At 63.3% G+C, this 12000-nt stretch overlaps 1 protein-coding gene across 1 annotated transcript; it reads right to left on the bottom strand.

Moving 5' to 3' along the window:
- Nucleotides 1-300: 300 nt before the first annotated feature.
- On the bottom strand, nucleotides 301-3599 carry PTGDS (prostaglandin D2 synthase). Its single transcript, XM_079112873.1, has 7 exons — nucleotides 3410-3599; nucleotides 2446-2585; nucleotides 2260-2336; nucleotides 1598-1714; nucleotides 1326-1427; nucleotides 886-911; nucleotides 301-426 (listed from the first exon to the last, which is right to left on the bottom strand). Exons 1-6 carry the CDS (start codon nucleotides 3515-3517, stop codon nucleotides 886-888), a joined length of 570 nt encoding a protein of 189 aa, XP_078968999.1. The 5' UTR covers nucleotides 3518-3599; the 3' UTR covers nucleotides 301-426.
- Nucleotides 3600-12000: the final 8401 nt, after the last annotated feature.

The following is a 12000-nucleotide window of genomic DNA, read 5'->3' as shown; positions in this document are numbered from 1 at the left end:
CTCCCTGGGCCTTTCCTGCTCAGGAGTGATGGGCGGGTAGGGGTGGACACCTTCCTAAGTGATTAGCTGCTGAATGACTGACCCCCACCAGCCCACAAATTGGCAGCTTGAGGAGGTACAGGTGGAGGAGGTGGGCTGTGACTTGCCACAGCCCTGTGCAGGGAAGGGGCAGCACTGGGCATTCCTAACTTCGCAGTCCCAACAAGGAGCAGACACCTGCTGTGGGGACTTCATGCTGAGGTTTTATACGAGGGATCTGGGGAACCAGGTGTCAGGGACAGACAGGCAGGAGTCAGGCTCTGACTTGCTTTCAGAGTTTATTTCTCAGGTCTGGGATAAAGCCCAAGGGTGCAGACATGCTTTGAGGATCCAGGGCTGCCATCTTGAAGGAAGGAGCAGAGCAGGAGGGTCCTGAGGCTGGGTCACCTGGCCAGAAGGACAGGACCCACTGGTAGTGCAGGAGACATCTTGGCCCCCCGGGTGGGGGGCAGACTGAACTTCTAGTGTGGACCTCCTTCCTGGGGGTCCCGCCAGAGCCCACCCCCCCAAGGTCTTGGCAAATGCACCACAGAGTCCTTAATCCCCCTCTCTGGCCCCCATCCCCTCCATCCCTAGCCCCTCCACTCTGGTCTCAGTTCCCAGAGCACCTCCTGCCCTGCCTCCAGGCCTTTCTACCCAGATTCCTGCTGTGGGAGTCCCTGCAGGTGCCCTTGGGAAGCAGCCCTAATCTGGTGGGGGCAGCCAGGTCTTCCTTCTGAGGGCATCTGGTCTGCTCCCGGAACTCCTGCCCCTGACCCACGATCCATGAGGTGACGGGTGTGTGCCGCACGTGAGCAGTGTGAGGCGGTCACTGGGAGAGCTGACCCGCCACACAAACTCACTCACCTACTCTTCCTCCTTCAAGCACTTATCTGCCAAGAGAGAAGTCCAGGGGGCCACGGTCAGTGCCCCGGGCTTGGGCCCATTCTCTTATCTGGGCTTCCTGCCCCTCTCCTCATGCTGAAGAACCTGCCCTCAAGGCCCTGGAGAGCTGGTCTTGAATGAGACCCCCAAACTGCAGACTTCATCCCATCCCTCCCCCAACCCTCATGGCACCCCCAACAGGAACTGGGGCCTCTCCTTGTGGCCAGCAGACAGGATGCTTGGCGTCCTTTGGGGAGGGGGTCCTGGTGAAGGGGCCGCAGGCAGAGGTCACTGAGCATCCTGTCAGCCCAGGGCTGTGGGTAGGTCAGCAGGTGGAAGGCAGGCCCAGCCTCTCCCCTCCCCTGTCCCCATCCTGCCACCCCGATCTGACTGTGGTCCCCTCCCAGCAGATCAGCCCTCACCATTCCGGGGCAGGAAGACAATGGCATCCTCTGTGAAGCCACGGGCCTGGCAAAAGGTGGCGAACTTCTCCTTCAGCTCAGCCCTTGGGGTCTGAGTGCGGCCTGCGTGGGTGGAGAAGGCGCCAGCCTCGGTGGGGAGGCGCTCTGCCCTGCCCCACCCTGCGTCTTGGGCACCCCTCCCCGGGACACCCCTAGGGTCAGGCATCAGTTCTCTGCCTGCCAGGTCAACCTAGGGGTTCCTTCATGGGGGAGCCTGTGGAGGGGGGACCTACTGTAGAGCGTGGCCATGTGGAAGTCCTGGCCAGGGCCCTGGGCGCCCTGGGTGAACAGCAGCGCGTACTCCCTGTAGTTGGTCTCCACCACTGAGACCAAGTGGGTGCTGCCCGAGTCTGGAACCCAAGAGGGAGGCCTGGTTGGGGGCACCAGCCTCTGGTGGGGGAAGGGCAGCTTCTGTGGGAGGGGTTGTGGGTGTGCATGGGAGGCGCTTAGGCCCTGGGCCTGCAGGGGATGCTCCCTTCTGGCTGGCTGCTCCCCTGGTCCCTCCCCAGTTCCCAGTCTGGGAACTGTGTTCTCAAACCAAAATCCTGGGGACATGAAACACGCAGGATCAGAAACCAGGAGCTCGTGGTCCGGTGTCGAGACTCTTGTTCAGAACAGGGCAGGGGTTGGAACTGGAGCCGTGCCTGGGAAAATGCCATCCCGCAGGGAGGAGCCTGGCACAACATGAGTGGGCTCCAGAGAGAGGTTCCAGTCCCTTGCGCGAGGGTCCCTCTGTCCCCCGACACCCACGTGTGTGCTGGCAGATTCACACCCAGGCCTTGACCGAGCTGACCCTGGTGGAGTGGCCATCGCCCCAGCATGGCCTGCCAGGGGCCGCCCAATCCCGTGTCCTCAAACGCCTTGGAGAGGAGGAGGGCGGGGCGGGCCCACTCACGCGGACTCAGGTAGCGGTAGAAGCCAGGGCTCCCCGTGGGCTGCAGCAGCATGATCCGGGTCTCACACTGGTTTTTCCTGTGGGCAGGTTACCTCCGAAGTCAGGGGTCAGGTCTGGGGACCTCCTCAGGCGATAATGGGGCGATAATGGGGCGGGGCTCTCTAGGTCCCTAAACTGCCGTCCCACCTGAGGAAGGTGGAGGTGAGGTTGAGTCCGCCGTCCGCGGTGGGGGTCAGCACCGACTTGCACATGGACAACATCGATTTCTTCTCCCGGAACCAGCTCGAGTTGGAGGCGAGGCCCGCGCTGAACCAGCGCCCCAGGAACTGCGGCGAGCGAGCGCGACGGGTCGGCGGGACCCTGGGGACTCCACGGGGCGGACCCGGCAGGCACCCAGACCCCCACCTCCTGCCTCCTGCCCGGCGCCACCGCCACGCCGTGCTGGCCCCGCGCCGCCCCAGGCCCGCCGCGTCCGAGCCCGGGTCCGGCCAGGCTTGCCCCGCCCATCCTCCGCCCCCGGGCTGACCAGGCCCCTTCCCTCTCCCGGAGTCCCCGGCCGGATCAGCATCCCCGTGCTCTGCTGAAGCGCCTGCCTCCCGGCAGAGCGGGCGGGAGTGCGCCCCGGTCCTGGAGGGGTCAGGGCAGCATTCCACTCCCGGCGGCCAAACGCGAGGCGTCCGCGGGATGCCGGGGAGGGGCACGCGGCGGCGCGCTTAGGGGCAGGGACTCGGTCCTCGCGTCCCCGCCAGCTCCGGAGCGAGCGCGCTGGTGGCGCCCAGTGGCCTGAGCGGAGCGCGTCCCCCGTGCACTGTGGGGATCTCTGCGAGTCCGTGCGCCATCGCCGTCTGCGAGCTGCGCAGAGACGCGTCCTGGGACCCAGTGTGGGACATGTGCCTGTGAGTGCGCCCGGCATGGTGTTTGAACGCCGTGGGCGCTAAGCGGCCCTCCTGTCTGCGTGTCCAGTCCGTGGACGGGGTTCAAGGCTGCTCACGGTCAGCCTCCGCGGGCAACCTCCTGGGGCAGTCGCGCAGCCCTGCTTCCGCGCTTGGCCCAGGCTCTGCCTGGCCCTGCCCCGCACTGCAGGATTTAGTGCCCCTTCAGGTGCCCATTCTCCTAGAGCCTGTACAGTCTTGGGTCAGGGCACCCTCACCTTGTCTTGTTGGAAGTCGGGCTGCACAGAGACCTGCGCCTGGGTCTGCAGCACCCCCAGGACCCCTAGCAGGACCAGCTCCATCCACAGCATTCGCAAAGTCGCCATTCTCCTGGAGCCGGGCGGGTGTCCCAGTCGGGTACCAGCAGTGTGGGCAGAAGAGGGTGGGGGAGCAGGAGAAGCAGAGGACACTGAGGAGACCCCTATTTATTGGCCAAGCTTGGCCTCCACCCAGGGCCCAAGGACAGCCCACAAGAGGCTCGTGATTGGGGGGCGGGGGTTGAGCCCAGCTGCAGCCGCGTCCCCCACAGGGCTGCTTATGCAAGAGGCTCCCACAGAGACAGGCCAAGGCCCTGCTGTGCCAGGGACAGAGCTGGCTGGGACCTTGCCTATCCCACTCTTGCTGAACCCACCCCAGAACTGGATGGGCAGGGAAGTACTGCCCTGCCTCCAGGGCCTCTGGTCACTACCAGCCTGGGGCCCAAAACTTCCTCCCTCAAAACCTACCCATCACCCACCCTCTGAGGCTTGAGACCTAAACAGGGAATCTTAAAGCCCCAGATGTACCTTGAGAATTTGGTTCAGAGAGGCCAGCAGGCCAGGTGGTGACCAGAAGCTCAGGCCAAGGCAAAGAAACTCAATCTAAGAGGCAGGGAACTCAAGGCGGGTGTCCTAGGCACAGCTACCCCGTGACCAGATGTGGGGCTGGGATGATGTCCCCATAAGTGCCCTTGGGTAGGGGAAAGGGGTGGGGCAGCAGGCGGAGAGGGGCATCTGACTTCAGTGGGGCCACAGCGTGCAGCTGCTCTCTGGCTCTGTGGCCTTCTCCCTGGCTGAGGAGCTGCAGGCCTTGGGGAGAGGCTTGTGTGTCCTGTCCTTCCTCCGGCTCTCTGGGGCCTGGGGTTGAGGGACTGGGAGCATAGGTTTTCATAGCATCAGGAGCTGGGTGGGCACTGTCACAAGAGTCTCTTGCTCTCAGTGGGATTGGGGCTATTGGGGTGGCAGGGAGAGGCCAGGGTCCAAGCGTGGGGCCAGAGTTAGGAGGCACCCGGAGAGAGCCTGAGGCTGAATTCCTCTGCCCAGCCCTTGTCATCTCTGCTCAGAGCAGTCCACCCATGCCCTGAGCCAGCAGGGAGAGCCTCTGTGGGGTAGGCAGGACGGGGGCCCTGACTCTAGACCCTGCACAGATCTTGGGCTGCGCCAGGCCCCAGCCTGGTCCAGCGGCAGATCTGGGGGTCTCCTCCAGAATGGGCCAGCAGAGGGGCCGAGGGCCGGGGTGCGGGGGCAGGAGGAGGGGGCCTGGGGCTGTGCCACGGAGGCCTGGCTGCCTCTGGCAGACGAGGCCCCCCAGCAGGGTGGTCTCGAAATGCCTTCAAGGGTGGGACCTTCTTGGAAGAACACCGTGGCACCCCGGCCGTCTGTGGTGGTAGATCTCCCTCAAGGATGCGCCCTGCCTGGTGGGAAGAGGGCTGCCCCTTTCTCCCCACAGGGCCAGCTCAGGCATCTCCCCGCCCTGTCCTCCTCTGTGTCTCTTCAGGAAAGATCTCGCTCTGCCCCAGGGTGAGACCCCTCCTCACTCAGCACCCACTCATAATTCTGCCCAGCCAGACTGGCAGCATTGGAAACTTGGGACAGAGCTACTTCCTGTGGGAAGGGACAGTGAGTGAGAGGGGACAGACCTCTGCTACAGGCCCAGGCTGGACCAGGCAGGGCCAGATACTCCTGGAGAGGCCCACTCAGCCCACCCCATGCAGAGGCGCCACGTGCCCTGCTCATTCCCTCTCCAGCACCCACCTTGCCTGCTCCTGGCATAGGCCACCTGCCCTTTCTTGCTGCCTCCTCTCTGGCCCCTCTCCTGGTGACTCACCTCAGGGGCCCACACTGCCCTAGCATCTGGGCTGACCGTGACTCCCCTGACCCCTGTCCCCTGGCATCCTAGGGCTGGCTCCTCATCCTGCCCTGCCCTCTCCCTTCCCCCAAGAGCCAGGTCCCATTCTGCCAGGTGACCGAGTCAGTTATCCATGGCACTCCTCCAGGTCCTGACCTGCACCCCCCTCTGGTTGTCCAGCTCCTCCCTTCTCCAGGCCCCTTGCAGCTCCCAGGCCGTGCTGGACACAGCCCAGTCCAGGCTTCCCATAAGCCCAGCAGGAGAGACCAGGGCAGCACGTAAGCTGCCAAGCAGGGCTATGTGTGTCCTGGGGGCTGGGAAGCGGGGCACTTCAGCCTGGCTGCTTGGGATTCTGGTGTTTTGGGGTCACAAGGAATGGTTCTTGAGAGGTCACTGAGGCCATCCCCTTGCCTCTGGTCCAGGCCCTGGCTCCCAGAACCAGTGCCAGCCTGGTTTGTGAGGGGAGCAGTTTCCTCCTCGGTGGTGGGCCAGTGTCTGTGAGGCAGGCAGTAATGGGTCCAGCCTCGAGCCCTGTCCCCAGAGAGCTTTTGCTCTCCAGGGCCCAGGCTGCTCCAGCACCTGGTGAGCCCTGCCTCTGACTATCCACTGGGCCTCCTTGGCCCCACGCTCCTGTGCTTGGCAGTTAGTGTCCCCCTCCAGCTGTGGGTAGTGGTTGTTGCAAGGGGAACATGGGTGGTCAGGGGCAGCCTCTGGACCCCGTGTCTCAGGCCCACCATCTGTGGATTGCAACTGTGGAAAAGCTACATAGATGTCCTAGTTTTTGTAACTTTTGTGAATACAGAGTGATGGTTGCACAGTCTTTAACCTGATAATGAGACATACATAAATACACACTGCTGGTGTGACTCCTTAGATCTGCATCTCCTTCGGAGGGCAGCTCCACCTGATCCCAGCTTACTCTTCAAAACTTCTGCCCGTGAATTGTTATTTTCCAATCCCCCTCCGCCCCTCCCCACACAGGCCACCAACTGTGTGTGTCCCTGCTCTGATTCAGGCTGGTAGGGGTCTCCAGAGTCTCCTGGCTACTACCAGGGGCACTAGGGCTGCTGAGGGTCCTGGTTCTTGGTCCAGGCAGGGACTTCTGCCTTTCAGTGTGGGGCAGAGGACAGCCCCATGGCGTCCCTCACTCCAGATCCTGGCCCAGCCAATGAGGCTCGGGCTCGGGACCCTCCCTCAGTACATTGTCCCTTTAAGACTGGACCTGACTTCCCTACACACAGTGGACACTGCCCAGGCTCAGGCCACAGAGGCAGGTCTGCAACCCTACTTCCAGATCTTTCTCTGTCCTCCCCCTTCCCCACTGGGCCCCTCCCACCAGGCTCTGTCCCTGTGGGGCTGGCCTCAACTAGAAGCAGACAAGCTGTCCCCACGGACCCTCCCGACTTCCCCCTGTCCTCAGGGCCCCTGTGCCAGGGACTCCAGCAATCCCAGGTGCTGCCCTAGATTCTCTTCCTGAGGCCTAACACCCTGACTGCTCTGAGGACCTCCTGCCCAGCTCCATCCTCTGGCTTGCATCTGGGGGGATGAGAGCTGGGTGCATCTGAGGTCCAGCGTCTGGACTTCAGCTTTGTCCCTAGAGATCTGGGGGGCCACATCCCTGCCACCCTGTAACCCAGGGCCCGCTTCAGTCCACCTGAACCTCCCAGTACCAGCTGTCCTCCCAGGACAACGCTGTCCTACCAGACAAGGGTCCTGGCAAATTTGACAAATTCTCCCTCAGATCAAAATCCAGCTCTTCTGCCGTGCCAGGAAGTGGGGGTGAATCCTGGGGAGGCCCCCTTCTACCCAGCACTGGGGAGCCTTGGGGAAGGGCCCTCTTCCACGGGGGGTGGGGGGGCTGCACCCCATGGCCCAGGGCTGTCCTGCTGCCTGTGGTGTCCTGTGCCGTGTGGTCCTGACTTCCTTCCTGGGCCCCTGCTTTCTGTGTGGGGCAGCTTCTTCCTGGAGCCCCTGGGAAACACTTGCCCACGCAGGCGTTTCATTCCCCAGCCTGGAGCCCCAAGGCCCTGTTTCCAGCATCCCTCAAGGAAGTCCCTGCGCCACTGACTGGCTGCCCCCAGCCAGGCCTCCCTCCTTCCTCGAGTGGCCCTGGGCCCTCGTCAGGCCTCAGCCCCTGGCCCAGGCTTGGCTGGCCCTTGAAGGTGGAGCTTCCTCACGGCAGGCACTGCCTCTGCCTCCAGGAGTCCACCCACTGCCACCGGCCAACCCAGCCACCGTGTCACCTGGCAGGGACTGGGTGTCCAGTCTCACCTGAGTGGGACAGGTGCAATGAGCAGCTGGTGGTCCCTGAGCTTGAAGGTTGCCACCCACTCCCCAAACCCGGCCCTGTTCTTGCTCCTGAGGGTGTCACCTGCCAGGCCAAGGACAAGCCAGTCCCCTGTAACTATAGGGGCAGGTGCACGGTCCCAACCTCCCCAGGCAGCAGACTCGAGGCTGGGCTTGCATGGACCCGGGAAGCACAGGGAGATCCTAGCCAGGGGGCTGATGGCCTTCCTGAGCTGCAGTCTCCCTGTGTGGACAGAGGAGTGGGCCCCTGCTGGGCGGGGTCCTGAGGCTGGACAGAGCTCACTGCGGGCTGCAGGCTGGACTTGCCCAGTGCCTGCTCTTTCCTGCCCCTCCCCTGGTGCACACTCACCAGCTCCTCCATGCTGGGCTGCAGGCAGTCTTGTGGAAGGCCCTGCAGGGGTGCCCCAGAGCTGTTTGGGGCCCTGGGCCTGAGTCTGCTCAGTCCCCAGCAGAGTGAGACCCATCCACAATGGCTCCATTTTGGGTTGAGGAGGGGGGTCCTGGGCAGTGCGACTGGGCAGGGGGCAGGTGGAGTGGGTGGGTGAGGTACTGGCCTCAGGCTCCTGTTAACAAGCTCACCTGTTAGCCTCGCCCCAGGGCAAGCGACTCATATCCCAAATACAAGAAGATAAGCGTGCCCCCTTACGCCTCCTTGGCAGAATTGGGCAAGGGGCAATAGCAGGAAGGGTGGGGAAGACCCTCTCACCTGGTCCAGCAAAGGTCAGGGAGTGGGCCTCCCACCTGCCTCCGTCAGTCCTGGGTCTCCACCTGAGGAGGCGGCGCCTGCCAAGACCACCAGCTCCCAGGGAGGTCCAGGCTGTGCCCTTTCCCCACGTGCCCTGGCCCTGCCTGTCTTTTGTCCCCCCAGACCTGTCTGAGCCACACTCGGGAGAGGGCCCAGCCCAAGTCAAGGCAGGACGGCAGCCAGCACCTGCGAGTGTCCACTGTGTGCCCAGCACTGGTGGTTGACCTGTAGCTAGTTACTACCTGTCCTGATCCGGTGGTCACAGCCTCTATGTCCACCACTCCCACCTGGGAGCAGGCCGAGCTGTGCCCTGGTCCCTGGGACAGGCGAGGAGGGACAGAATGTGCTTGCTGGGGCTGGCCCATTGCCATCCTGCTCTGCCCACAGATTCAAGGCCACCGTCCCCGCCCTTCTAACCTCCTTTTGCTTAGACACAACTATGAACTGGCTCTGCTGCTCAGCACGCCCTGGCCATGCTGGCTGCCCAAGGACCATGAGCTCTCCCACCAGCCTCGCCTCCAACCCCTCTCTTCAGCTACTGGGAGGGGCAGCTGCCAGAACCTCACAGATGAGTCCTGAAATGGGACACTGGGGTGGGCGGACCTGGGAGGAGCCCTTGGGTCAGGCTGGGAAGCCCTCAGAGCGACCTGGGTCTCGGTCTCTTGCAGCCCCAGCTCTCTGGTCTGGGGACAAGTGAGTTTGGTGGCCCAGAAACTGAGCTGCAAAAGGAGCACCCCTGTCAGATACCGCTCCTCACATGCTCAGAGGCAGCCCTTGGTGCTGGAAGCCCCTCTTTCTCCCCTGTAGGCCCCTAGGACCTTGGGTGGCCGCTGTCCTCCTCCAGGGTCTGAGCAGCGGCTTGAGTGCAGCCTGGGCCCACAGAGCCACAGGGTCTCCTGGGTCCTTGGTCTCCGCCACACCCAGAGAACGTGTGCAGGAGCACGGGAGACTCCCCAGCCAAGGACAGGCCAGGCTCAGGAAGGTCCCCATCGCTGCGCAAATGTGAGCGAGCCGCGTCCTGCTGGGCTCCTCTGAGGAGACCACAAGGCAGACGGGCTGCGGGGGTGCTCTGCACACAGGTGACCTGCGCATTGCTGGAGGGTGCGGCTGGACGAGGTCTTGGAAGGCGTGTGCAACTCTCAGTTTTGGACTGCAGAGAAGATGCGGGCAGGGGGCGGCACCCTCGCCCCCCAGACGCCCGGGCACTGTCACCATCATGACCCCACATGGAGGTGTCAGGCCAGTCCCGTCCTCTGTCACCCAGATGTCCTGGCCCCTCATGTCCTCCTCCTGCCCAGCCTCCTGCCTAGGACCCTCGGTCTCCTTGGGCTGCTCTGGGCACTGGCTGGGTGTCCTGCGAAGGTTCCTCTGTGGGGCTTGTCTGCTCTGCCATGATTCAGGGCGGTGACAGGAAGACTGAGGTGACGGGCCTGCACGGGTCACCACAGCACCTGGGGCCACTCAGCACGGCCTTTTCTCTACTGATGTGACCTTGGCCTCCTGCCCCAGTCTGTGCCTAGGCCATCCGCACGACGTCCCTTCCGTCCCTCTCTTCCCGTATGCTCTGCAGGGGCGTCCCTGGGTGCAGAGGCGGCAGCAGGGACTCGGGCCCCACCTTCTGGGATTTTAGTGTCTCCTGTCATTTGCAGTTTTTCTGCATGAGAGATTTGTGTCCTCTTCATTTCCTTTTCCAGCTGCTTATTGACATCAGTGTGGACGCATGACATTCATCTTATACTTTGCAGTATGACCTAATGCTTCATTGTTCATTTTGTTGCTCGACTTGTTCCCACTCTGGCCATTGGGAGCCTGGTCGTCGGCCCTGTGTCCCTTCGCCTTGACTCCCTATGTGGGTTTCCCTCCCTCTTTTCTTCCTGCGTGAACACCTGCAAAACCATCGCCGTAATCAGGACAAATCTGCACCCCCAGAGAGTCCTCCTGCCTGCAGGGCCTCCCGCCTGGCCTTCCGTGTCCCGCAGAGGCCCTGCTCTGCCCTGCAGGCAGTCGGCCCTTCCTGGTGTCCTGAGTGGCGCCACACCTCAGACCCTGGACAACTCCTGCGCCCAGTTGTGATCCCAGGGTCAGCTGGCGTTGCAGAGGGCGTGGCTCGTGCCTCCTGTTGCATGGATGCACCACGGCCGCCTCGCCTTCTCCTGTTGATGGACACTGGGGGGCTTCCAATCTGGGGCTGTCACTCATAACATTGCCAGGAAGATCCAGCCTGGCGTGTGCTTTGGTCTCTTGGGGAGCACAGAGGAGCCATGGTGGTCAGGGGTGTGGTTGAGCAGGGGTGTCTAAGCTCCACACCGCCAAGCTGTTTCCCAGGCAGGCTCTCCTCCTGTGGCCACTGTGGGGGATGGGAGCACCCAGGGGACATGTGGGTGCCTGGTCCACCCGAGACCATGGGAACCAGCGGGTTAGTTGCCAGGCTGCAACTCAGCCAGGCCCTGCTGCCCCCAGGATTAGGGTGGTCCCAGGCATCCTGGCAGCCAGGATGGACCCAGCATGCCTGCTTAGACCAGGAGGAGGGCTCAGGCACCTCCCGCTTGGCCCCAGGACAGAGCAGTGGGGCTGCTCTCACAGTGGCCCCCAGACCCTGAGGGCTTTCTGGGATGGGAGGCTCGGAGGCCCAGGAGTGGAGGCAAGGGTGGGTGTGTGGGGGCCCTCTGCTGTCTGAGGTCTGAGGCCGCCCTGGACCTGGCTGACTCGGGGCGCGGCTCACAAGTCCCAAGGCCTAGGACCAGCCCTACAGTGGGCACTGTCAGTGTCTTGGGGGGCTTCTCTGGCCTCATAGCACGGACTCCACAGAAGGGGCCTGGCTCGCCTGGAGCCCAGCGCCGAGTCTCCTGGTCCCAGGAACCTGCTGAAGTCTGCTGCCACCCCGGCCTCCCCACACTGCACCTCCTGCCACTGCTCAGCGCCCTGTGGTGCCAGAGGACCTCTTAGCACCCCCTGGCAAACACTGCAAGGTTACCTCCCTAGGTCCCAGCCTGATGTTCCCAGCACCCTGAGCCCCGGATTAGGGCAGAGCCTCTCGTGGATGTGGCCAGGGATGCGCCAATCACCAGGAGGCCAGGATGGAAAAACCCCAGCTCCCGGTTAATCCACACGAAGCCAAGAAGCAAGACGACTTCCTGCAAAACAAAATAGCTTTCCGCCAGCATTCCTGGCTGATGCACCCAGCCCGTCCCTCAGGAGGGACAGAGACGCTCGTGGGCAGAGGGGGCCTGCGCTGTGTGCCTGTGCCCATGCGCACCAACCTCCCAGACGGCCTGGAGACCACGGCTTCCTCGCCAGGTGGCCGAGCCTCTGACCCTCTGAATTCCAGCACACTCCATCCATTTGCCGAGGGGACACCAAGGGGTCCCCAGGGCTCCTGCCCTGCCCCTTGTCTGGGTGTTGCTGAGCAACCTGCCCTTCAGCCACCGGGGCTCCTGGTGTTGGGGACCTCGGCAGCTTGGGGACCTCGGCAGCTGCGGTTCATGGGAGCCCAGCCAAGGTCCTGCCCTGAGCCCTGACTGGGTGGCCTTCAACGGCCAAGAACGCCCTGTCTGCCTCTGGCTATGGTTTTGCTCACCAGGTACCATCTTCCTCGCTCCTGAGCTGCCCCAGGGCAGAATCTGGACACTCCAATGTGCCACCCACTGGGCC

The sequence above is a fragment of the Sciurus vulgaris genome, assembly GCF_902686455.1.
Source record: "Sciurus vulgaris genome assembly, chromosome: 15".
NCBI classification, from domain to species: domain Eukaryota; kingdom Metazoa; phylum Chordata; class Mammalia; order Rodentia; family Sciuridae; genus Sciurus; species Sciurus vulgaris.
Note: the sequence above shows the minus strand (reverse complement) of the source record. Positions and strands in the feature narration are given on the sequence as shown.